The sequence below is a fragment of the Anneissia japonica genome, unplaced genomic scaffold (genome assembly GCF_011630105.1).
Source record: "Anneissia japonica isolate Jap-2015-1 unplaced genomic scaffold, ASM1163010v1 scaffold11735_len92718_cov128, whole genome shotgun sequence".
Taxonomy (NCBI): Eukaryota; Metazoa; Echinodermata; class Crinoidea; order Comatulida; family Comatulidae; genus Anneissia; species Anneissia japonica.
Genome location: NW_022731965.1, coordinates 12,860 through 39,712, shown reverse-complemented (window position 1 = coordinate 39,712; position 26,853 = coordinate 12,860). Strand labels below are relative to the sequence as shown.

Sequence of the window (26,853 nt, the reverse complement as noted above, 5' to 3'; positions counted from 1 at the left end):
AATCATTGGGGATTACTAACGATGGGCGTGGCCCGCCATCGGCTCATTTCCACGCCCACTGGCTTCCATTTTGGAAAAACAAAATAGGCCTTCTATTTTGTTTTTCTGGCGAAACCCCTGCATGGCATCAATGATGACTGTTTTGTTGTTCCAACAAACCCAGTATGGTCCAGTTATGTATTATCACTATATGTACATACTCAATCACATAAACAATCACAAATAGTAATCAATTGTACAAAATGCCAGTTCAAAAATTATGTTTCTGTTTATGAAGGGACAATGAATTATTATACGACTATGACAAACTTCAATCTTCTTATTTTGCTGTTGTTATTTTTATTTTTAATTTCACATCCAACAGCAATTACACTTGCCACTTAGGATGGAATGCTTTAAACCTGTTATTGATATCATCAGTTCTGTAAACATATACAATGTTGCATGTTTTAAAACTTCATAGGGATTTCAATATGACTGTTATTCATATAGGCAAAGCTTATCTGCTTGATATAGATGAATTACATGATTTCTTGTATCCAATTTTGCCGTCTGTTGTTTTCCTCTTCTTTGTTTTGCTAATTTTCCTTCCGACGCTGGTTTTTCATGTTCTACGGGGAAAAAAAAAAAGAAACCTCCCTCCCTACCATGAAATTTGATACCAACAGGATGCTAACCAATTATTTTTTTTTACTTGGCCTTATTAAAGTAGATAGGCCTTATGTGTGTATACATACAAAAAAAATTGAGTAGTTGCACACGATTTTTTTTCCATGAATCGATAAATCCCAAAAAGAAAGGGGGTCTGGGAGTTCTCCCCCATGAAAATTTGGATTCCTAGAAGGCGGGAAATGAGCTTTCCCGACTTCTGAGGTGTCTTTGAATTGCTTTTAAGTTCTTCAAAATTCAAGGTTTTTCCCTCTTGAAAACGGTCAGGTAATTTTTTCCATTGTTATAACAGTAAATAGGCCTTATAATAATAATAATGTCATTTTGTTAGGCGCACGTATCCATCCCTAGTAGGGGTGCTCGCGGCGCCGTTTTCCACCTGCCGAGTGTACATGTAGCCATTTTCTGCATTATAATGTGAATTAATTAATTTAATTATTTATTTAATCATTAATGTATATTTATTTGTGTCAGACCAGACATGGATGGATAGGCAAAATAAGATGCAAATACTCTTCGGGGTCACCATCCATCACCACCTTGCGCAATCCCGGACCTCTGCCTAGGTGGCTCGAACAAAGGAGCGGGAAACACATTTGCCCTGCCACAGACGACCGGGTGCTCAGGAGTTGTAATCGAGACAGTGGCTACAAAAAAATAAATGTGTGTGTATACATACATAAAAATTTTTAAAAATAAATAAATGAGTAGTTGCATACGAATTTTCCATGAATCGATGAATCCCCCCAAAAAAAGGGGGTCCGGGGGTTCTCCCCCAGGAAAATTTTTATTCCTAGAAGGCGGGAAACGAGCTTTCCCGACATTTGAAGTGTGTTTTAATGACTTTTATGTTCAAAATTCTAATTTTCTTATTGTAACAACAACAACAAAAAATCAGCTCATGGTCCTGAAAAGGTAGGTCTAGAATTCTTTTTCTTTTCCCCTTTTTTTTGTTGCCCAAAGGAGCCCCTCCCCCAGATTCGCCAATGTTAATTGCGAGAAAATGTAACTCAGTCGGGGATTTTTTCATTTATTTATTCAGACAAGTGTCATGGGGCCCCAAAAGCAACAAAATCACCATGACAAAAGTCTGGAGCCCCAGAGATGATTTTACCCTTACCGAAACTACAACCATGTTATTACACAAGCTTGGAGAATGTCTATTTATTATACACAAGTATAATTATGTTGGCAATCTTAACATCTCTACGGCGCACTTTGATGCAAGGCTTACTTCTACGATGAGTGATGACTATTGGTGATCTTTCTGTACTTACTACGCCCACCACAGCACCATCTAGGTTTTGTCGTGCATATTTGGCCAATGTACGGTTAAAATGACCCCAGTAAAAATGGCCCAGGAAAAAATGCCCCGGAAAAAATGGCTCCGGCAAAAATGGCCCCAGGCAAAAATGGCCCCAGGCAAAAATGGCCCCCAAAATGACAGGTAGGTAAAAATGGCCCTAATAATAGAATTCTGTATTAAAACTGATTTTTAAAAATCATTATATACATTTTTTTAACTGAAATAGTTTCTAACATCAAATTACAGGAATTACATATTCAATGATAAAATATTCAAAAATAAAAAAAGCCATGAATAACACTTTTTATTTTTTTTCACATTAAAATGTTAAAAAATAGCAACAACATAATCAATAAATCAACATAAATCATACTCGTGTCACGATCGGTCGTTCGTAAATGGCTCTCAGTTTCAACGTTGTTTTTTTTAACCAAAATTAAAGTTGGTGACCCTGATTATTGATATATTAGAAGTTTTATATGTGATTGTGGATCGTTTTTGTAAAGGATCTGCTAGGCCTGAAACCATTTAAAACCATTGTACTTTTACTGAACTTGAAAGGCTCCTAGCCCTGCACCACCTGGATTCTTTCTGAAGCCTAGCCCGCCACCTGGAGTTACGATTTACTGTGGTGGGCTGGAGCTTGGAGTTTCAATCTGTTTGCCGGTTAGTACCACCAGTACGGAAATATCGATCTAAGCTTAGAAAGCAGAAGATATGGCCTCTCCTGTTAGACCGCCTCGATCAAGCATATTTCTTAAGATAATGCCTGCTTTTCTGCTAATTTTATTTACGCTGTTGTTTTTCCGGAGGTCAACTTCCAACGTTTACCCGGATGACAGCGTGATGTGTCACCACAAGCCATCCTTGACAGCAACAGTCTTCGTTACGGGATCACGGTGTTTCACTGGTCGGTCAGTGAGTTACTACTCAAATTATTCATGCTGTGCATCGTTCCAACCAAAACTGACTCAATTTGGAGATGTCGAAATAAACCCTGACCCACCACTACAAACAAACTCGAAGGTCTGTGGACAAAAAGGCAAACAGACTGGTAAGCAACATATCTCTATGTATTACCAGAACATTGGAAGTCTAAAAAACAAAATGGATATTTTGCACTAAAGTATGCAGACATATATGTTAAACAATTTCTACGATGTAGTATCCTTCTCGGAGACTTGGTTGAAGGACTTTGTTCTTGATTCAGAAATTGCGGTCCCCGACTACAAACAATATAGATGTGATAGGCAGGGCGGCAGATGTGGAGGAGGCGTTCTTATGTATATCTCAAACCGATTGAATAGTCGTAGACTATATCATCTGGAAGATGATATTAACGAAATAATATGAGTTGAAGTGATTATATCTCGATCATCGAAACTACTTGTTCCTAATTACTATCGTCCACCAAATCTTACACGGACTCTGTCGCACATTTTGTTGGAGCCTTGGAGTCTTCCATGAGGTCCTATCCTGATCATAATCTCTTGATTGTGGGAGATTTCAATTTCTCGGACATACTTTGGTATCCTGATGGTACTGTACATATAAAGCACCTGCAAACTCCATATCTGAACTGTTTACGGACACTGTTCTAGATGAACATAACCTCAAACAATGTAACTTAAATGTTACTTGTAATAATAGAATCCTGGATTTAATACTGTGTAACAATGATGACTTGGTAAATGAGATAAAAACTGGCCATAATGTTTTTCATTCTGACCATGAGTCAGTCTCCTTTAAACTAAAATTTGACGGTAATATTGATTTTGTAAATTAATTTACCAGATACCAATTCAACTATAGAAAAGCAAATTTCGAAGAAATAAATGAAACATTTAAGTGGATTCCTTGGGATGTTCTATTAGGTTTTAGTGACAATGTGTGGTCAGTGTAGGTCATGTGACAGGGCCTACATTAGGGCTTGTCACCAAAGTTCTGTCTCTTTTTCTGCTTTTTTCTCCTTTTACAATTGGAAGCGCTGGTCGTTTCAAACTGCCGATCTATACAACTTTATATTTTTTTACAAAGTACTGTTGCTTACAAGTTATGTACTGTTGCTGTACCTCAACTGAACAAATACGCTAAACTGTGTACAATTATATTATACAGTACCTGTCTCTTATACACATCTAGATGTGTATAAGAGACAGTCGCAAGGCCGCGGGAAATGATCCTATTAGTAACAAAATTCTTAAGTTCTGTTCAGCTTCTTTATCTTTTCCGATCACCCATATATTCAAATTTTCATTACAAACCGGTGTTTTTCCAGAAAAATGGAAAACCGCCAACGTTGTCCCTATACACAAATCAAACTCAAGATTGAAAGTTAACCATTATAGACCCATTTCATTACTCCCAACCATATCGAAAGTATTTGAGCGTCTGGTTCACAAGCAACTCTTTAACCACATTCATCCTTTTATTAATTGCTACTGAACAACATGGCTTTATATCCGGTAGATCATGTGAGACAAATTTGGCTACACTTATGTCTACCGTATATGAAGCCATAGAAAATAAAAAGCAATGTGATATCGTTTATACTGATTTCACTAAAGCTTTCGATAGAATACCTCACAATCTTCTTCTATTTAAACTTCATCAATTTGGAATTTGTGGTAATCTTCATACCTGGTTTAAGAGTTACTTGTATGGGAGACTCCAGAGAGTGATATTTGAGGGGTCTGAATCTAGTCTCTTCCCTGTCCTCTCTGGAGTCCCCCAGGGCTCCATACTGGGCCCAATCTTATTTAACATTTACATAAATGAAATCCCACGGCTTTTCTTAAATTCCCAATGCCTTGCTTTCGCCGACGACTTCAAGATCTACAAAATCATCAAAACTCAGGAGGACTCGCGCATGCTTCAGGAGGACATTGATCGTATCTTCCAATGGACCACCGTTTGGAAACTGTCCCTGAAGCCTGAAAAATGTAAAATTTTGTCATGTTCCTTAAAGAAAAACCTTATAATATATGATTATAAAATTTATAGTAACATTTTAGAAAGGGTAAAAGCACATCGTGATCTTGGTGTCCACATTGATGGAAACCTTTTCCACCCATGTGGACACCATTGTTAAAAAAGCAAACCAGCTGCTTGGACTGATGTGGAGAAATTGCAAACTTCTTACACCATCAGCAAGATTTTCTCTATATACATCAATAATTACTCCATCCCTTGATTTCTGTTCAGTTATCTACAACTCATTATCTCATACTCATTCTATTAGAATAGACCGGATTCATAACAAATTCATGAAGTTCATTGGCCCAGCTGCCAGTTCGCTTAGTTGCGAAAAGTTTTTACCATCGACTAGACGAAAACGAAACGATCTTATTTTTCTATTTAAATGTTTAAACTGTAAGTTTGATTGTAACCTTGTGTCAAATTTTTATTTTCATGTTCCTGTGCGTAGGCTTCGTACCAATCATTTGTTAAAAGTTCCGTACTCTCGTGTTAATGTTTGTACTAATGGTATTTTTCGTCGTGTTGCACTTTCTTATAATAATCTAGTTCAAATTTTTCCTAATATTGATATTTTTAATTGTAATATTTCCATTTTTAATCTTATACTAAATACCGGTTTTTAATATATTATTACGATTTTTTATGCTTTTTATGTTTTTTTTTTAAAATCTTATATATTTTTATGAATATTGTATATTTTTATGGCGACTCTGTTATTGGTGTTTTTGAAACACTGTTGAGTCTTGAATAAATAAATAAAAAAACGGAAGCGGAATCACAATTTTCCAGAAATTCAATCCGGGTATTGGTAAACCCCACAAACAATGGGTTATTATTATTTTTTTTTAAGAAAAAGAGAGTACTACAATCATATTTAAAGGGTTTGGATGGGGTTTGCAGTGTGTTTGGAGGTTTGTGGTGTATTTGCAAGTATTTTTTCACAAAAAAAAAATCAACATTTTAGCCAAAAAATAGGTTCTTATGAATATTTAATTTTCTTATTGATATACCAAGTGAGTGAATCACAATGGAATTGTTTGGTTTTCTACAGTGTGTTTTGGGAGGTTTGTGGGATTTAGTAATACCATTATTATAGTAATAATATCTAATAATAATAATTAAATACTTGGACCTAACAGCCACCCATACAAAAAAGATCTATTAATTAGTCAATCAGCAGGGTACTCCTAGAGCTACTCATAGGAGCTAAAAACTAAGTTATTTTAGTTCTCAAATATGCATATGGTTTATGTTGATTTATTAATTCAATTTTTTGCTACAGGGTATTTTACAGCATTTAAAATTTTTTTATTTTTTTAATTTTATAATTGAGGGCCATTTTTTATTTATTGATTCAATTCTTGCTTATTACATTTAAATATTTGAAGATTTGAAAAAAAAATACCATTTCCATTACTGAATTTTTTCATTGGGGCCATTTTTACCTGGGCCATTTTTACCTACAACCATTTCGAGGGCATCAACAATATCAATGAAATTTTTGAGTCTTGCAACTTGTATTTGAGATCAACAAATGCAAAATAATGAAACATGTTAACGACATGGAATCAGCCGTTGTTTGTGAATTGTTATATGCTGTTAGTGCCGCTCTATTATAGTCGAATAGTGATGTTAATTATTGAAACTAAATTAAGCAAAGACTCAATCTGTAAATCAATGGTTAATAGATAATAATTTATCACTTAGACCACAGGTGGGTAATTGCGGCCCGCGGGCCGCATGCGGCCCGTCTACGATCTTTTTGCAGCCCGCAACTGTGAATTAAAAACCCTATGTTTGCGGCCCGCCAATCAAAATTCGCTAGAAAACCCCTTGTTTTTCACGGCCCGACACCAATCATATGTAAAAAGTAACATTAGAACTGAGAATAAAGTGATGTAAAAGCAGTGCTCGGAAGTTTTTGGAAGCTCACTGGAAACATCAAAGTTTGGGTGTGGCCCTCTGTGTTAAATCAAAAATTCACTTTGCCCCTCCGATTTTTATATGGCCTTAGACCAAATAATTGTATATTTTGGTTCTAATAAAATGTGAAAAAAAATAGTCTGAAATGAAAAAAAAGAACTTGTAACAGCAATGTTATACAATAAAGGCGAAATTATCAATCAAGTATCGTGATCTTGACCTTGACCAAACTCTCGAATTCTGCTACTGGAATGAAAGCAATTAGCAAAATAAATTTTAAAACTTAAATTTCTGTATATAGGAACAAAAATGTTCTTACCCCTAATGCTATTAAGCTGATTTTCTCTTCCCTAATAATCATCATTATCATTATCATTTCGATTATGGGTGTTGTATATCAGGTACTCCTGTGTAAATGAATTTATTACAAATAGACTTCAAACGTTGAACTTTGAACCATGTGTTTGTGTAGGCACAAATAAATTTACTAAACTCAATTGGCTACCAATCAATCTTCAAGAAAGGAAAGCTAATAACATTTACAAAATCATAAATTGAATTGCTCCAACTTAACCTAAATACAGTTAACACACACAATCACAATACAAGATTTTCAAGGAACAGTCTTTGACTCCAAATACCAGTTATTTATAGGACTCACAACAGGTGCAGCTATCAAATTACAGCCATCTAAATATGGAGTACTACAGTGTTACATCATGATACCATGTGATACTACTCCATTGCTATCGTTGCAAAATGTGTTCAGTAGGACGCCATTTTCTCCACCGACAAACATTGATCCCAATTTCTAACGTAATTATTAAGCTGTTGCATCTTAGTTTTTCCTTGTAGATTTTAATTGATGATTAAATGTGTGTTCGATAACTAATATCATTGTGTTTTTAGTATATTTTGATGGTAAAATATTTGATTTTAAGATGCCTATTCCAGAAAGCCTACAGGCATTCAGGCGTAATGAACGGTAACCAATGTGTTGTTGACAACAGAGGGCGCTACCTGGCGTTATGACGACACGACTGTGGTACTCTATAAAATTCACTTCCTATTTTAATTCAAAGTCCACCCTCAATTTAATTATTTAAAAAGAAATGTAAAAAAATATAATAATGAATTGTTAACATTACATGATGTATAGTATTTGAATTCATTGTATTGTATAAATGTTAGATTTATATTGTTTGGTTTGTTTTCGTTTGATTGTTTCTTTTTCTGTATTTAATATTTAATATTTTAGACCACAATGGAAATAACTTTGCCAGTTCGGTACTTTATTGTGTTTTTATTATTTAAATATTATGTTTGTATTTAAATATAGAAATAAAACAATAAATAGGATTATGATCATGAAAGTGATGCGCATGATATAAATCTAATATAATCCAAAATAGATAAAGTAGTATCTAAAATGTATATTTTCTGTAGATTTTTAGTGGAAACACGGATCAAAACACAGAGGTGACTCAAATGTTCAAATCTGCTATTGACGCTCAATTTATCCGCATCAGTCCAGTCAGTTGGTATAGAAATCCCGCTCTAAGAATTGAGATTCTTGGTCCATGTCAAGGTAAATTTGTATGATCTATTTGAGGATTACTATTCATTTCATTATTCCGCTTGTTGTTTTCTGGGTTTTTCCCTTATGCCTTAAAATCACTTACGTATAATAATATAAGTATGTCATTCATGTTCCAGCAAGATGAAAATAATGCACAGTTATAAACGGCATATCTTATGAATCATTAGTAGTCTAGTCACATGTGATAATAATGTTAAAATAACATTGTGACGTCGGAAACGATAAAAGGAATTCAGATTCTATCGGCGCTTGGCTCACCACAACGCCTTCGTGGTCAAGTGGTTAGTGAAGTTCGCCATATATGCGAAAGGTCCTGGTGTAATGACGCTGATATTTTTAATTTTAATAAATACTATAATAGTACAAAAACTTCTACTGGGTCCTTTTCTTCTCTATTCATACAGGAAAACTATTCACAGTATCCCAGCTCCGCAGAGCACAACTCGCACTGTTCCCTTTCTCACCTGCGTTGCTTTTGTAGCAATCTATATTTTAACCTTGTGCATAGATTAATAATTGAATAATACCTGAATGACAAAAGTACCAAATTTGGTACAGATATTAGTATGGGCATATAATTTTGAAAATTTCTTGGGGCCAAAAAGAAAATTAAATTTTTTGATGTAAAAAAATGAATTTTTGGTGTAAAGAATTTAATTTTGGTGTAAAAAATTGATTTTTTTGAAAAAAATTATGGTTTTTAATATTTTGGTATTTTTGACTATTATAGTACAAGGCCTACTTGTACAAACAGGTTTAGAATCCATATGGTCATTCCTTTGTCACAAATAAGCAAATTAAATGAAATACTTTTATCAAAAATTAAAGTTTTGTCATCTGTGTAACGATTCTTCCATATTTTTACGTTGAGGCACTCAACTATAATAACTCTTTCTACTTAAATTTGCTGGTTGTGTTTAACTAGATGTTTTCTTTTCGGTTGGATTCGACTCACAACAGTGCAATGTTTTGGCCTCAATGTAAACAAAAGGCTTATACATACGTGCGAGCATCTGTAAATCAATGGATTAGTGCCAAAGTGCGAGCCAGCGAGTCATGCAAGCCAATGCATGAGTCATGAGAGACAGCGAGCCATGCGAGCCATACATTTAAAAAATCTTTTTTTTTTAGGTTATCCAGTTTTGCAAACACGTAGGCCTAGCCTATATTCTTTGGCCTAATAGATGCAATAACACACTGGGGAGCTTTGCCTGTGTAGTCCAGTCATGCGCAGTACATACACTTTTGAACTTGGTTACTTTTTCGAATCGTAGATCCGAAAGTATGCAGCGCTGATAGATGTTGTTAAAATACAGATACACAGATACATACATACAGATATATTATATATATATATATATATATATATATATACTGTATTTATTTATATATTTATTTATATATATATATTATTTTAAATATACTGTATTTATTTATATATTTTAAATTTTATTTGCACATTTATATATATACATTTGTATATTCATTTATATATATATAATATGTATATATTTATTATATATTTATTTCCGCATAATTTTTGGAATGCGAAAAATGACCCGAAACGTCCTTTAAACTATCTGAATATTGATATTGAGAATTTTCAAATTTTAACACACGCGCATGTCACGATGTGTCCGTGTACAGTAATGGCACACGAAATTAAACATTGTCAAGTGTTTTTAAACCGCCTGTTGGTAATACCACAAGAATTTTTCCTTCATATGTCCTCAGTCTGATAACATCGGAATACAGTCTGCCGCCCTCATTCTATTTTCTTTTTTTACATCTTTTAAGCATATAAGATAAAAGGGCTCCAAAAATTAATTCTTTTAGACCATGCTGACGTGATCAATATAAAAAATAAAGGGACACGTACGATAGAGAATTGTTTCAGCCATAACATACTCACAGAAGGGAGACAATCAAGAATAAGCGAGATACGTTCAAACGTCTGTTTTGTCTTTAATTTAAATGGCAATATTATGACGTCACAATATCCGATCATCCATTATCATCTATAAAATCGTATCTACAACTCGTGCTTTCAGAATATGTAATAAAAATAAAAGTCATATTCATGATTTTTAGCATATAGAAAATGTTTTGCACAAGTACGCGCACGTTAAGACGCGCGCATAAACAATTAAGGTACATAACATTCAACCTTGACCTGAAGTTTATGCTTACTAAATATGATTTAGAAATGACAACTGGTTAAGATGATTATGTGGTTAAGAAATTTTTGAGAAGAGAAAGATGAGGGGGTCAGCAAAAACATTTATTTTGACCATGATGAAGTCATCAAAATGTAAAAAGAACTCACATATGAAAGAGAATTGTCTCAGCTATAACATACTCAAAGTTGGAAGACGATCGACCAAGGATAAGCGAGATATGCGTATTTTAATAAATGATGTTATTGATATAATTCAGTTTAATTGAATTCAGATGGCAATATGATGATGTCACAATGTCCGATCAGCCATTATGATCTATAAAATCATATCTACAACTCTTGTGCTTTCAGAATATGTAATAAAAATTGGGGGTCACCTTTCACCCTAAGGAGCTATAACTGATTAAAAATAGGCCTGATTTTAGCATATTTTCACTGTATATCGGCACAAAAGCACGAAAAGATCCCTTTGTTTGATGCGCACGTACAACATTACTATTGTCCATGAGATGACCGTAAAGAATGGAAATTTGTGAAAACAATGTCTGGAACCTAAAACATGTCAAAAAACAAAATTTCCAGCTTCCGTACATGCTGTGAGCGTAAAAATGCGCGCGCGTAGTGGAAAATTTAACAAAATGTTGAAATGCTAAGAATGGCCTGAAACATGCTCTAATTTAGTCAACAAGTGATCGTACGTGCGCGTTATGAAGCGCACGTGTAAAATTAGGGTAGATTACATTTAACATTAATCTGAAGTTAATGCCCACTTAATACGATTACGAAATGGCAATTGGTTAGGCTGATATGATCGATAATGTAAAAACGCAAAATTGCGCGTAGTTGATGTCACGCATGACTAAGCGTGTTGAAAAGCTGAACGTGACTATTCCAAGCCAAATGTTCGTTGAAGTGCTGTTGTGTGTAACTCGTGGCATTTATCGAGATATCGTGCAAACAAAAAAGTGGAGAAAAAAAGAAGAACTAGATTTTCACTAAGGACGAGTTAGGTGATCCGCCGCACTTTGACCCTCGAGGAAGAATTTTTAAATGCTGAAAATGGCCCAAAGTATATGCTAATTCAGTTTTTAAAAAAAGAACTTTAAGCATTTTAAAAGATTTACTCATGCGTACTCGCACGTCATGACGCACGTGCGCATGGTAATGTCACGAAATGTTCACTCATGATATGAGATATATGTATCAACTCTCATTGTCAAATGCCTGTTGGTGAGGGACTTATTATCATTTATAATATTTACCATATATAAAAATTCAGTTTTTTTAACTCTGATGGCAATATGATGATGACACAATGTCCGATCAGCCATAATGATCTATAAAATCATATAAAATCAATTCCAGACCAAGCCAAATGTTCTTTGAAGTGCGCATGAACATAAGTCACTGCAATTTTGAGATATCGTGCGAACAGAAAAGGGGAGGGGAAAAAAAAAGATGATCCTGACAATAAGAAGAGGTGATCCACTAGTGTAGCGGATCACCAAAAAGATGTTGAACCTGACAATAACAAAAGGTGATCTGCTCGTGAAGCGGATCACCAATGATTCAGTACAATAACAAGAGGTGATCCGCTCACCAAAAAGATGATGATCCTGACAATAACAAGAGGTGATCCGCACTAGGTGCGGATCACCAATTATGGCACTTAGTCACTAGGTAACTAGAGGCAATTTTCATAACAATATAGAAGCAGAACGTGTTGAAGCACTGATGCAAGTGCTTAGTCAAGTGGAGATAGCCAAGCCTATTGCATCATCATCGTATTGCAGCAGTACAGAAGGCTAAACGTCAGATCGAATTACTTGTGTCGTTCCAGGATGAAATTAACCAAATTTAAATAATATGATATTTTATTTAAATGTTAAAAAAAGGTAAACTGCTAAACTTGCCTAATTCTACCGTGCCTAAGTCAAATAATTTCTAAGGCGATCTTATTTTTCATGCTAAATTGTTGTGTTTTCCAATAATTAGCAATCTGTAAGTCAAATTTTATCTTAAAGTCAAACAATATTTCAATGGCATTTTGGATTCGATTTAGGCAAGTTCAACTGTATTTATTTTTCTTTGTCTTATTTTTAGTTCATGTCGTAACAGTGTTCTCAACTATTAGTGTTAATTATTGTTATCATATGTGGCTATGTATTTTTAATACTGCTTAAATTTAATATTAAATTTAAACAGATAATGAAGTGCCAAATTTGATCTGTCCTCATGACACCAGTGAAACCACAGATCCAGGCAAGTCAAATTCATCAGCAACCTGGAATGATCCGACAGTCACTGACAATGTTGATTCTAATCTAACAGTCACTTGTTCTTCTGCATCTGGTTCATCGTTTGATGCTGGTTCAACAATAGTAAATTGTTCTGCTACTGATAATGCTGGAAACACAGACAGCTGTACATTTAACGTTACAATCAAAGGTACAATGTGTTCTACAGTAATTACATATTATATATGGTAATGTAGCATTGGATGGCTAACATCTATTAAGCACATGTTGCCCACATTTACACACATTCCCGAAGGGGGAAGAGGGAATTGATTAAGATTCAAAATAACTTTATTGCAAATTTAACTTCACCACTTTGGGCGACTTGAACTCTATAGAAGCTCGAAGGTTATATATTTTTTTCTTATCAGGTAGTAAATTATGAAATACATGCCTTGGGTGTTAACCTTGGTGAAGTATCCCTTGCACAGGTTGTCCCTTCTTACAGTGCAAGTATTATGTATTCAATTCAAATCAACATTTATTAACTTCTTAATTGAACCAGAAAACAATCACAGCATTATATCTGTCTCTTATACACATCTAGATGTGTATAAGAGGACTCCCTGTATGTTGAATAAAGACTCCCTGTATATGGAGTATAGATCCTTGGATAGTGTTGTAGCCCCTCATAATATTTGTCTAATGACAAATAACAGCCTAGGTAGTGAGTTTCCCGAATTGTTTTTCATGTTTTTTTTTTTTTTTATTTTTACTTTATTTTAAATTCTAAAACAATTCTCATTTTATCATTGAAGAAAAGCCTTATGCTCTTTTATAGACATGTTAAATCTAATTATATTTTATCATTGTACTCATTTTTTATTTTTTTATTTTATTTTATTCAGGTATAAAAATAATACAAAAGGTAGGCAAAGGCTAAAATTATTGCATTTACAAAAATATAAAGGCCTTAATTACAAATAATGAAATTACACAAAAACATTAAAATACGCATTTACAAATTAAGAATGAATATTTACAAAATACGTAAAAGACTACATTAAATATATAAAAATTTAAATATTCTAATTTTGAAAACCAACAATTTGGCACTATATGAGTCCGAAAGCCGGTGTGGCATTGGTCCCAAGCATGGGTGGCGCCAGTGGGGGGGCTGCGGGGAAACCGTCGGGGAGAAAAAGTACAATTCATCGGGGAGAAAAAAAAATTATATACATTTTCTACATATTAGTAGATTCTAAAATCGAACAAATAAGCCTTTGAAACCCCTGAATTGTCAAAATTCAGGACCTTTTTCGAAACCTATCCATTGAAGCTCGACCACGCCCACTTTGGTTTCGTCAGGGAAATCTGACCTCTCGTTGGGGCATCAGCCGCCCCGTCGGGGACCAAAGGCAGCAGTAACAAGTATAAACTTAAACCATGTCACTGACAGAAGCACCACTTCTTTTTAAGAGACTGAGGGAGAATAAACGCCGAGCCGGGCCTTATTACAAATTTCACTCACATGATTATCCCAACTTAAGTTATTTGTGACATTAACGCCTGGAAGTTTTTCAACATGAGAAATTGTATTATCCTCAATAATAAACGATTCAATAAGAGTGGGTTTTCTTAAGAAAACTTATTTTCATGTGGTGACATTTACTTGGTTTAGGAATCATGTAATTATGGGAACTACACTTAGTGAGATCATCTAAATTGGTCTTCAAAGTGAAATTATTTCCATGTTGGACACATTCTCCAATAGTTAGGACAAGCATCATTAATTAAAATTAAGAAGAGGATCTGACCCAATTTTGTACCCTGAGGGACCCCACAAGTAACCGTGTTTAAAAATGAGAGTGTATTGTGTAGTTTAGTATTGTGAGTTCTGTCTTTAAGGAAGCTGCAGATGATGGGAACAAGTGATCGCCGGACTCCAATATCAATCATCTTAGATATCAAAACATTATGATTAACAAGGTCAAATGCCTTAGTATAATCAATTGTAACTAGATTGATGTAAGTACCAGGTTTATCTAGACTTCTATAAACAAAATCCAACATTTCAATAAGATAATGGGTTGTCGAAGATCCACGCATATATCCAAATTATTGGTTATCAATATTACAATTAATATCTTGCATTATCCAGTCACGTAAAAAAAGATTCAAAAACTCTTGCAGAAAATTGGTGTGAGAGAAATGGGCCGCATATCATTAAAGTCGGTCGAATTCTGCATTTTGGGTATTGGGAAAATTGTGGCGGTTTTCCAACGGCTAGGAAATTTTCCTTGCTGTAAGGCGGTATTCATCATGGTACATAACGGTTGGGACAATTCATATGCAAATTTCCTAATAAGTTTAACAGGTATGTCAGATGGGTGACAACTTTTATCGCAAAACGCAAAAAGTTTCTTTGTAATTTGACCTCTATAAATTATTGGGACACTATTAGAATTTGGCTCTTCGTTAGTGCCACTACCGTCTTGGTCACATCTTCTAGTATTGTTATTAAATTGTATTGGTGTTAGTATTATTGTTATCAGTATTGTTATTATATCAGTTATACTGAAGGCTGCTTATAGATGTTTATTACTATTTCAACATCAGTTTTCATTATGCCATTGAGTCCCATGCTCTGTTTTACAAACGAAGTCTGTTAGGGTACCATTCCATAAAATGTTATCTTCACTTTTACTATAATAAAGGAAGTTTATTTTTGTGCAATACCGTATATTTATGTTTTAGTGTCTTGTTTCATTTCATGCCGTGACAGTCGTCACAACTACTCTTATTGACATTTTTAATATTATATCGAAATAGATATTGAAGTTCCAAAAGTGATCTGCCCTGATGACATCAATCAAGCTACAGATCAAGGCCAGTCAACATCATCAGCAACCTGGAATGACCCAGAAGTCACCGACAATGTTGATTCTAGTTTGTCAGTTACTTGTTCTCCTATATCTGGTTTATCGTTTAGTGTTGGTTCAACTCCAGTTATATGTTCTGCTAAAGATACTGCTGGAAACACAGGCAGCTGTACATTTAATGTTACAGTCAAAGGTATCGTGTTTTTATCTATTAAATAGTATATAATGATATTGTTACATTGTCCTATTAAGCCTATTTTTCTTTACTTGAATAATTCAACATCAGTTTTTATTTAAAATGTAATTATTTGAAGTTAATGTTAATTTTTTAATTTTAAGCAGATGAAGAAATTCCAAATGTGATCTGCCCTTTTGACATCAGTAAATTCATAATTGAAGGCCAGTCAACATCAACAGCAACCTGGCGTGAACCAATGGTCATCGACAATTTTGATTTTAGTCTGTCAGCCAATTGTTCTCATGCATCCGGTGCATCGTTTAGTGTTGGTTCAACTACAGTTAATTGTTCTGTTGAAGATAGTGCTGGGAACACAGGCAGCTGTACATTTAATGTTGAAGTTATAGGTGTGTTATTTTTAGTATTATTAAGCAGATACTTTAATATAGTTCAATGGTATTGAAATAATAGCCTTAGTCTGCATATAAATAATACTAGCAATAAAATATTAATTTTAGGTGTATAATGAGAATGTGGGTGTTGTCAAATATTTACATTTATATTCATTCACTTCACATACGATTTAAAGTGAAATGAGCAAATACAGTAATGTGTAAAAAAGGCCATCAACGCCTTTATTTAGGTGGTTAAGATTTTCAGAAATCATAAGTTGTTTTCACATATCAAAAGTTTAAATTGTCCTGATTGTATAATTTATTGCATTACGTAATAGTTTGCCCTAATGATGAAGGTAAAGAAAACTTGTTTAACGTACAAAAATCAGAATCATACCCAACGATCTCTTAACAATGTGTATACAAGGCCGCTATCCGTCATTATAGAACTCAATGATGCACATCCACTTAATTGGTTACGTTTCTCAGAAAGCTGTTTAATTAATTAAATTAATGGGGTGGTGTCCAGCATGTGATATTTTTCTACCATGTAGTTATTAGTTATTGTTAATATTATCGTTAGTACTACTGTTTTGTTATATTCATTTATAATGAAAAACTACAGATACATTTCTATAATTCCTGATGATGACATAATTATTGTCCATATATTGAATCCCTACACGATGGCGTGCATTTCGATACTCGGAGTATGTATTATACTATCTTATCTGAGATTAATCAGTGGACCTTTTGACATTTCTATAACTGTTTCATACTAATGCAATAAGAATGTTAATTAAATTCAATATTAAATTTAAACAGATATTGATATTCCGAGTGTTACTTGTCCTGATGACATCAGTCAAACCACAATTCAAGGCCAGTCAACATCAGCAGCAACCTGGAATGAGCCGATAGTCACCGACAATGTTGATTCTTCTCTGTCAGCGAATTGTTCTCGTGCTTCTGGTTCTTATTTTAGAGTTGGTACAACTGCCGTTACTTGTTCTGCTACAGATACTGCTGGAAAAACAGGCAGCTGTACATTTAACATTGAAGTCAAAGGTAAGACGGTTTTGTACCTACTTAAATTATAGGCATATGGGTAATTTTTGTCCGAGTAAAAGCTGTCAAGCCTGCAACCTATGTTTTCTTTTTACTTTTTAATTTCAACTGTATGAAACAAAGATTTGATGAAGTAGGTCTACAGTAAAAAAAACATAATAAATATAATAAAAACGTTTTAATGGTAATGGTGATAATAATGGTAACAGTGATGAAAATGTGCATAGGACGAAAAGATGGTGCAGATATGCTTACAGAAAATGATGATAATGAATGCTTGCAGTACTCCAAGTAGTAGTTACTTCTTAAAAGAATTCTTTTTGTTAGTGAATTGCATCCATAACCTACTCTTTCTTAAGCCAGTGTTTATATGACAGAAGTAGTGATTTCAGAAATTTAATGACGATTTTAAAGGATTTATATTTGACCTCAAAGCACAAAAACACTCGAGAAACAAGATAGATAAAACCTGTGTTTACATGCTTTTCTCTAATGCATGGTGGGATACATAACAAAATGAACAGAGGGCACTAATTATTAAATACATTTTCTTTGAAGTTCCAAAAAATGACTAATATTAAGTGAGTTATTAATGAAGCTTTAATGATTTTTAAGCAAAATTAGCACTTCTGGTTTGCTTAAAAGTGTAAAATAAATCACTTAATGATAATTTTTGATGGTTTTTATGGTTTTATTTGATGTGTAGGTATATAAAAATTACATTACTTCAATTGTCATGTGGGGATCAAATTTATTGAAATTTCTGACTCAACCCCTGCCTTAAGTCTTGTTATATATTTTTAACGTTATATTTTGGCTCTTCGTTATTGCCACTACTGTCGTCGTAGTATTGTTATTAAGTAGCATTTCTGTTATTGTTAGTATTATGGTTAATAGTATTGTTGTTACATCAGTTATAGTGAAAGCATATAGACCTATTTCATTACTGATTCATACTTATGAGTAAGATTCAATAGGAATGTAATTTTACATTTATTATTATATTAAAATAGATACTGAAGTTCCGAATGTGACCTGCCCTGATGATATGAGTCAAGCCACAGATCAAGGCCAGTCAACATCATCAGCAACATGGAATGACCTTACAGTCACCGACAATGTTGATTCTATTTTGTCAGTTACTTGTTCTCCTGTATCTGGTTTACCGTTTAGTGTTGGTTCAACTCCAGTTATATGTTCTGCTAGAGATACTGCTGGAAACACAGGCAGCTGTACATTTAATGTTATAGTCAAAGGCATGATGTTTTCTTATCTAATTAAATATTATATAATGGTATTGTTACAATTTCTTATTAACATCTATTAAATCTGGTTTCACTTTATTTGAATAATTCAACATTTTACAAACTGACTAAGTAAATCTGAACATCTGACTAAACTAGTCAGGTTAAAATGTGCTCCATGGGCCCTGTACACATCATGATAGATCCACGCTTCACAAACTAAAGGTTGCAACCCAAAAATGGGTCGCTATACTTTTGTGTTGGGTCGTGGACCGGTTTGCAAAAAAAAAAAATCAATTGATGTGCTCATTTTCAGACAGTTAATCAGGTCTGACGACTTAAAAACAGCATGTTTAGGTGAATCCTCATTAGAACAATATTTTATCGTATTCAATGAATATTCTGAACTTTGTATGACCAATATTTTTTTTCAGCTGCCGTTTATCACAACATAATTGTGTAAATCTAAGCTCTCAACTGTTAAAAAAAATCAGTTTACAGAAATAAACTGGAAACAAGAAATTATTGTAAGATGTGCATCTCTTGCAAATGCAAACAATAATTATACCAAAAAGCCCCTGTCATGGAGTTTGGTTGATAAGGCAGTAGTAACCAGTACAGTGGGACTTGGGGGGTGTTTGAGCACCCCTTTCAGAGGTTGAAAAATAATTAAAGTGCCACTTCTTAAATGTTATATGCCATTTTTCGACATCTGGAAATCCCAAATTCTTACAATTGTATAACTTCAGCCTCAACCCTGGTTGGCTGAGGTGGATGGTAGTTTCCATAAATTTTTAAAGTATCCAAGTGCCGTTTTCGGGCATCTATTAAGTCTCAAATTCTTAAAATATACTCATCTGCGCCCCAAAAACCATGGTGGGGCTCAGGTAGATATCATACATTTTGTAGTATTCAAGTGCTATTTTCTGGTATCTATAATACTCAACTTCTTTAAATTTTTCAACCATGGTGGGGCTCAGGTGGATATAAATGCCATTTTCAGCACCTATTTACAGTATTTAATTCGGGGGTTTTCTAAACTCATTTTGTCAAAAATAGAAAGAATTAAAAAGTAAATTAAGTTCCATTTTCAGGAATCCAGAGGTAGAAAATACTGAAAATTCTCATTGTCTCAAATCTCATTTCATTAGCGCCTCCCTACCATTCCCTAAATCCTTGATAAGCAACTGGTAACAGGGTTAAAGTTTAGGCTTTAACTATATAATCCAATAGTTGAAAATATTTTCTGCACATGAGGTGTTTCTACCCTTTAAAAATTTTCCTGATTTCCAACCATCTTTTGGGCTAGGTTCATATGGGATTATAGCCAGATGAAGTAGCTGATCTACTTGCCAAGTTAATTGGATTAAATCCACTAATCGCGTTCGACGTTAAGGTTAGAGCGAGATATTTTGACTACAAAAAATTCGGAAAACACATCATTAGACAGGAAGTACAATCGCATGGTATGTAATTACTGTTGATTTTCGCGCGACTAGTTTATGCTAGATCGAGACTATAGGAGTAAGCTATGCCTAGGTCTCGGCGGTTGATTAGACTGGCCGAGAAGTCCAGCTGGAGGGTTTACACTGGGTTTTCCCCCAAGTATTTCGTTTAGCGCGTGGTAGTGTGGGCATGCCGATTTCAGGTCATCACATAAATTGGGTCCTAGAGTAAAAAGTTTGGGAAGCGAGATATAGATGATTAGAGGATTATAGCCCGAAACACTGTTGAACTAAACAAACTTCAGACGTAAGTATGTTACTGCAAAAAGGATAAAAGTCAGAAAGAAAACCTGTACAAATTGCTTGTATCGTTAGCGTTTAAAGGTAAACACGTTTCTAATACTATTGGTTTTATCTGGGTTTTTTTTTTTTTCTTTTTTTTTCTGTTAGATGTATTTCATTGTCACAGAATATTAGTAAAAAATTTAAAAAGCAAAAAGCGCTCTGATCTTTTAAAATAGCGCAAAATATATGATGTAAGGATGATGATGAATTAGTAAGATGCGGTAGGACAGTAATTTAAATTTAATATTAATTTTAAGCAGATGAAGACATTCCAGATGTGATCTGCCCTTCTGACATCAGTAAATTCACAGATGAAGGCCAGTCAACATCATTAGCAGCCTGGCATGAACCAACAGTTATCGACAATGTTGATGTTAGTCTGTCAGCCACTTGTTCTCGTGCAAATGGTTCATCGTTTAGTGTTGGTTTCACTACAGTTAAATGTTCTGCTGAAGATACTGCTGGGAACACAGGCAGCTGTTCATTTAATGTTGAAGTTATAGGTAAGATGGTTTCATATCTACTTAAATTATATATGTAATGTTGCTTTGTCCAGCAACATTAGTTCTTATTATGGTGTCATTGTTAGTCATAAACTGATACTTTAATAATTATAGTTCAATGGTATTGCAATAACAGCTTTGGTCTGCATGTAAATAAATCTAATAGGGTGTTGTCAAATCGTTACGTTTCTAGGTATTTACTTTACAGACGATTTGTATTGAAATGAACAAGTAAGCTCATGTTGAAAAAAATGCCATCAACGCTTTTATTAGATTAGGAGTTCATTGGTGGATCTTGAAAAAAAAATTAAAAAAATAAAAGCTCTGTGTACTGGTACACACATAGGACTATTTACTGTAATAAGAATGAGAAAAAAAATTACCTGACCGTTTACAAAAGGAGAAAACCTTGAATTTTGTGGAAAAGATCATTTCCTGCCCTCCAGTGATCAAATTTTTCCCGGCCCCCCTTTCCTCTTTCAGGTTATCCATTCATGGAAAAAAAGAATACGTAAGCAACGCCATTTTTTATATGTACATATACACACATAAATAGGCCTTATACTGTAATAAGAATGAGAAAGTTCACCTGTCCGTTTTCAAGAGGGGGAAACTTTGAATTTTGAACTTAAAAGTCATTAAAAGACACGTCAGAAGTCTGGAAATCTCATTTCCCACCATCTAAGAAACAAAAGTGTGACCCCCCTCCCCTCCCACTCAAATGGGGCGGAAAAAAAAGGTGGTTTTTTTTATCTTTTTTCAAATTAAAAAGATTATGTGTGTGAATTTATCTATATTTTTTGCCAGATGCCGTACAAGTTAGTCTAAAGTTGTTGTCTAATGTAAGATATTGCCATTCAAGGACTCTGCGGGTTATTTTCATTTCATCTGAGTATTTAAAAAAAAAATAATAAAAAACTTTTTCCACCCGCCCCTATTTATCATTTTTTTTTTTAAAGAAGGGCAAACAAACAATTTATTTTATTTGGCCTAATGAGTCAGATGAAATAGGAATGTTATTTCAAATTAATATTAATTTGAAACAGATATTGAAATTCCGACCGTGACCTGTCCTAATTACGTCAGTCAAACTGCAGTTCAAGGTCAGTCAACACCATCAGCAACCTGGAATGAGCCGATAGTCACCGACAATGTTGATTCTTCTCTGTCAGCCAATTGTTCTCGTGCTTCTGGTTCTTATTTTAGAGTTGGTACAACTGCCGTTACTTGTTCTGCTACAGATACTGCTGGAAATACAGGCGGCTGTACATTTAATGTTGAAGTCAAAGGTAAGACGGTGTCGTACCTACTATAGGCATATGGGTAATGTTTTGTCCAACTGAATTCTATCAAGCTTGCTGCCTATGTTTTATTTTTAATTTCTACATTATTTCTAATATTGGTGTATTTGGTAATATTATCATTCAGCCAATAATTCATACAGTTCAATGATAGCGCAATACTATCCTTAGTCTACATGCAAATAACACTAAGACAATGCACAATGATAATAAGCGTATAACGAGAAAATCCCACTAAATATTTACTTTTCTGGGTATTTACTTCACAGACAATTTAAAGTGGAATGCGCAAATAAAATTGTTTGTCAAAACAAGCCATCAGAACTTTTGTTAAATCTCTGCATGCCATCGTATAGTACATTGTCACAAACGTTTGGGTCCTTACTCTTTTTTTTTATTATTATTTTTTTTTATTACATTCATTTTTTCACAATCAATTCTATGTATGATTATTGAGTCTTTACCTGCCCGGTGTTCTCTATATTCTTATATATTTATTTATTTACTTAGGCATTTGTTTTTTCGTCTGTGCTTATGATACTTAATTTGTCTCTTTACTTTTTATTTACCAATTCCTTTTATTGAGGATGCCTATGCATCCTCAATCTGCACTTTCGTATTTTTTTCCATATACTTTACTTTTTACCTGTGCTGTATTTATTATTGAGGATGCCTATGCATCTTCAATCCGCACTTTCATATTTTTTTCCATATACTTTACCCTTTACCTGTGCTGTATTTATTTAATATTTTTATAAATGATCTCAGTCTAAAGCTAAATGAAGAGAACGAAAACAACAAAATCCAAATAGGTAATCTAAAAATTACTCATTTACTTTATGCTGATGATCTTATAATATTTAGTGATAATTATTTAAATAAATTATCAAGATATTGTGAGACATGGGATTTAACTGTAAATGTTAACAAAAGTAACATTGTTGTTTTTAAAAAAGGGAATAAACTTAAGAAATATGAAAAATGGAATTACAATGGGACTGCATTCGAAATTTCAAAATCATATAAGTATTTAGGAGTTACTTTAAATTCAAATGGTAAATGGAATAAAGCCAAAGAAAATAATTACCTACAAGCTAATAAAGCCTTATGTGCTTTGAAGGGGGTAATTCAGGTACGTTTTGGTCGTCTACTGATTAACTTATGGAATCAAATTTTTGATGTTAAAATATTACCGATTTTACTTTATGGCAGTGAAATGTGGGGTTTGGATGATATTTCATCTATTGATAAGATACAAATGAAATTCTGTAAATACATGTTAGAGGAGAATGCGGGAGATACCCCATACATGTTGCATGTTCTGTTAACGTTATTAGGTATTGGTTAAGACTGATTTATATGGACAGTGAAAAATTTATTAGGCAATGCTATGACTTTCAATACAGAAAAACACAAAGAAACGAGCCTTGTTGGGCCTTATATGTTAAAAATCTATTATGTTCCATTGGTTTTGGAGATATTTGGCACGAACAAAAAGTCAACGATTTCAATGATTTTGTATTTAATCTAAAACAAAGGTTAACAGACATTGAGAATCAAAGGTTTTATGAAGAAATTAGGCAACATTCTAAATTAAAATTGTATTCACAAATTAAACATGAATTCAGAGCAGAGGATTATCTAAAAAATGTAGACAATCACAGACATAAACAAATCCTTACGAAATTAAGATTGGCGATATTAGAATTAGAAAGAGGAAGATGGTATAATGTTAATAGAAATGAAAGATTATGCAAATTATGTTCGTTACAAAAAGTCGAAGATGAATATCATTTTACCTTAATTTGCCCTTTTTATTCAGATATTAGAACGAAATTTCTATTTACATGTTACACAGACACTCCGTCTGAATTCAAATTTCTAAATTTAATGTCTACTAAAAATGTTGATCTCATTTCAAAGTTATCAAAATGCTTATTTTACTCATTTAAACGCAGAAAAGAATATTTAGATGCACTCTAATTTTGTTAATATCATATTTTGTATATTATTTGAGCCAGAGGCCTATGTGATTAATAAATGTTCCTTGAACCTGTTTTCCAGGAAGAAGAAGAAGTATATTTTTTAAGTGTGGAAAATTAACTAAAACTGAAACTGGATTAGTATGTTAAGAAGTTAAAACAGTAGTAAAAATGCATGTCATGATTTTTTTTTTAAAGTTTAATGTTGTTTTAACTGTTTCAGCTGTTAACCAAATCACTGGCAGATTTACAATTGTTAAAATTGGTCCTGATATAGCTACTTTCACAGCGGATTATGACGACCCTACATCAAATGCATATCAGGAGCTAGCTCTGATGATACTCCAAGCGGTAATAATTATTGCAAAAATAATATCCATCTTTTATTTATAGTTATTTAAAAGTAGTTTTTTACACCGTTATCATTAGGGCAGGTTTAACATTTTCTGAAGAATCTGTGGCAGTTGTGATGTTTGTCAAAGAAGTGTTAGATGAAGCACCACACTTAATTGTATAGCTTAAACTTTGTTATTGTTTTGCAAAATTTGCATATACCGGTACATATTATCTGTATATTTCATAATCAATAATTTATTCCGTAAAATAAAAATATTAAAATCCAATAGGCCTATAGAGTATGTTGAGAATATATTTTGCAAGTAATGTTGAATGCATCTGTCCAACAGTATTAAAGAGATAAACTTAAAAAGTATATAAATATATATATATATGTATGTATTTATATATATATATATATATATATATATATATATACATATATATATATATATATATATGATTGTATATAAATTCTAGGTATAAATATGGGTTGTTACGCTTGTTTCACGCTTAATGGCGATTATCAGACAACTGTAACTACGCCTGTTGTTATCCTATTTATATTGTTCATTATGGAGCGGTTAGGTGACTCTATTTTAAAATTTTTTTATAGTCTGACTGCCCGGCAAGCTCTCTCCGGCGGGGGGCTTCACCTGTCCAGTGGGGACTTTCGTCCCCTGTCTCCCCCCCCCACTGGCACCGCCACTGGTGAGCAGCCCTCCCTTAATAGACAATACAACATTTACATTTTCATTCTTTCATTCTGTTTCATTTGCTTATTTTTATTCATGCATTACTTCTCCAGTATGTTTAAATTTCTTAAGAATTAATGCTTCACCTCCCATTTAGTCCTTTCTTTATTTATGCCTTTTTTATACACTTTAATTTGCCTATTTACCATGAAATGTCATTCTATTTGTTTACTACTATAAATACTTCTATTTAAGATATATTTAATTTGTGCTTATATATTTTTTTTTTCAGCTGACAGCTATTTTTGGATCTGCACCTGGATTTCTTGACATTCAAATTCTAAATTTGGATCCAGGAAGTATTATTGTGGATTATTATGTTGAATTAAAATCAACTGGTGCTACAGCATCAGATTTGGATTTATTGTTTGTTCAGAATGTCAACAGTGAAGGAAAGTTAAATGGTTCGATGCTTGATCTTAATCCAGAAAGTATCCAAAAGTTTTATGGTAATAATATTATGAAACAAATCTTATACAGGGTTAAATAATTTAATATATTATAAAAATAAATCACTAAAATTATTATTTATTCAGGTCACATCGTGACCAAAGCTCATTAGTCTATTAACACAATACTATGTTGATTTTATTGACAGAAATTTGTCCAGAAGATTACTGTAATAATGGAGGAATGTGTTCTATGGATATGAATAATTTTAAAAGCTCTTGCACGTAAGATGAACAAAGTTTTATTCATTTCAAAAATACCGCACACACAATTGTAATTTTTGAGAATGAAATAAGAATATCAGCCGGGAATCGAACCCGGGACCTTTAGCACCAAGTAGACCATGGAGGCTTTTGTTTATTGATTCAATCTGGTAGCCACTTTAATGGGTTTCACATAGAACTATGGTTCATCCACATCATCTTGCTAAAATTTTCTATATGAACGCTAAATTATTCCTTGATAAGGAAATAATTAGACTACAGTCATCTAGATGTATTTTCTTGACTAACTTCTTTAATCCAGTGGTTGAGCCACTTGGTAATGCAGAAAGTAGCCCAGCGGGAGGCCAGCATCCATATAGGCCAATCAGACTCCTGCTTGGTCATGCGATGACACTGACAGTTGCATCACAGACCCTATATACTTGTTGGTTTCATGCTTATTATATCATTTTTTTTATCTGGCTCTAACTAACCATTGAACGTAATTTAAATTGGCAACTAGATCAGCTACTTCATCCGGCTATAAATCCCATTATGAAATTAGCTTTAGAGTCCTTCAGCATTCTTAACGCATCCATATGGCAATTAGTCTGTGCATGCTTATAAAACAATCCAAGATCTGAATAGACACCCTCCACTGTACACTTTGTAAGGCTAGCTGGATCACGGGCTTGGTAGGATCTCGCTGAAAATCTGTCGGAAGTAAGTGAAATATAAAAGCCAACTCAGACAGCGTCGGCCGACGCAGCCCGACCCGATTTATCGTCGGGGACAGTCTTAAGCCGTCGTGAGAAATATTAAACACGTTTAATATTCTACTACGCGACTGCCCCCGACGCACACCATCGCGTC

General features: G+C 33.7%; 1 protein-coding gene across 1 annotated transcript; it reads left to right on the top strand.

The window, feature by feature from the left end:
- The first annotated feature begins 2,692 nt into the window (after positions 1 to 2,692).
- On the top strand, positions 2,693 to 26,359 carry LOC117115520 (hyalin-like). The gene is made up of 12 exons (XM_033259359.1): positions 2,693 to 3,001; positions 8,324 to 8,465; positions 12,862 to 13,104; positions 15,726 to 15,968; positions 16,118 to 16,360; positions 17,174 to 17,416; positions 18,430 to 18,672; positions 20,711 to 20,953; positions 22,000 to 22,242; positions 24,460 to 24,587; positions 25,560 to 25,776; positions 25,926 to 26,359. Exons 1-12 carry the CDS (start codon positions 2,693 to 2,695, stop codon positions 26,003 to 26,005), a joined length of 2,577 nt encoding a protein of 858 aa, XP_033115250.1. The 3' UTR covers positions 26,006 to 26,359.
- The last annotated feature ends 494 nt before the right edge of the window (positions 26,360 to 26,853 follow it).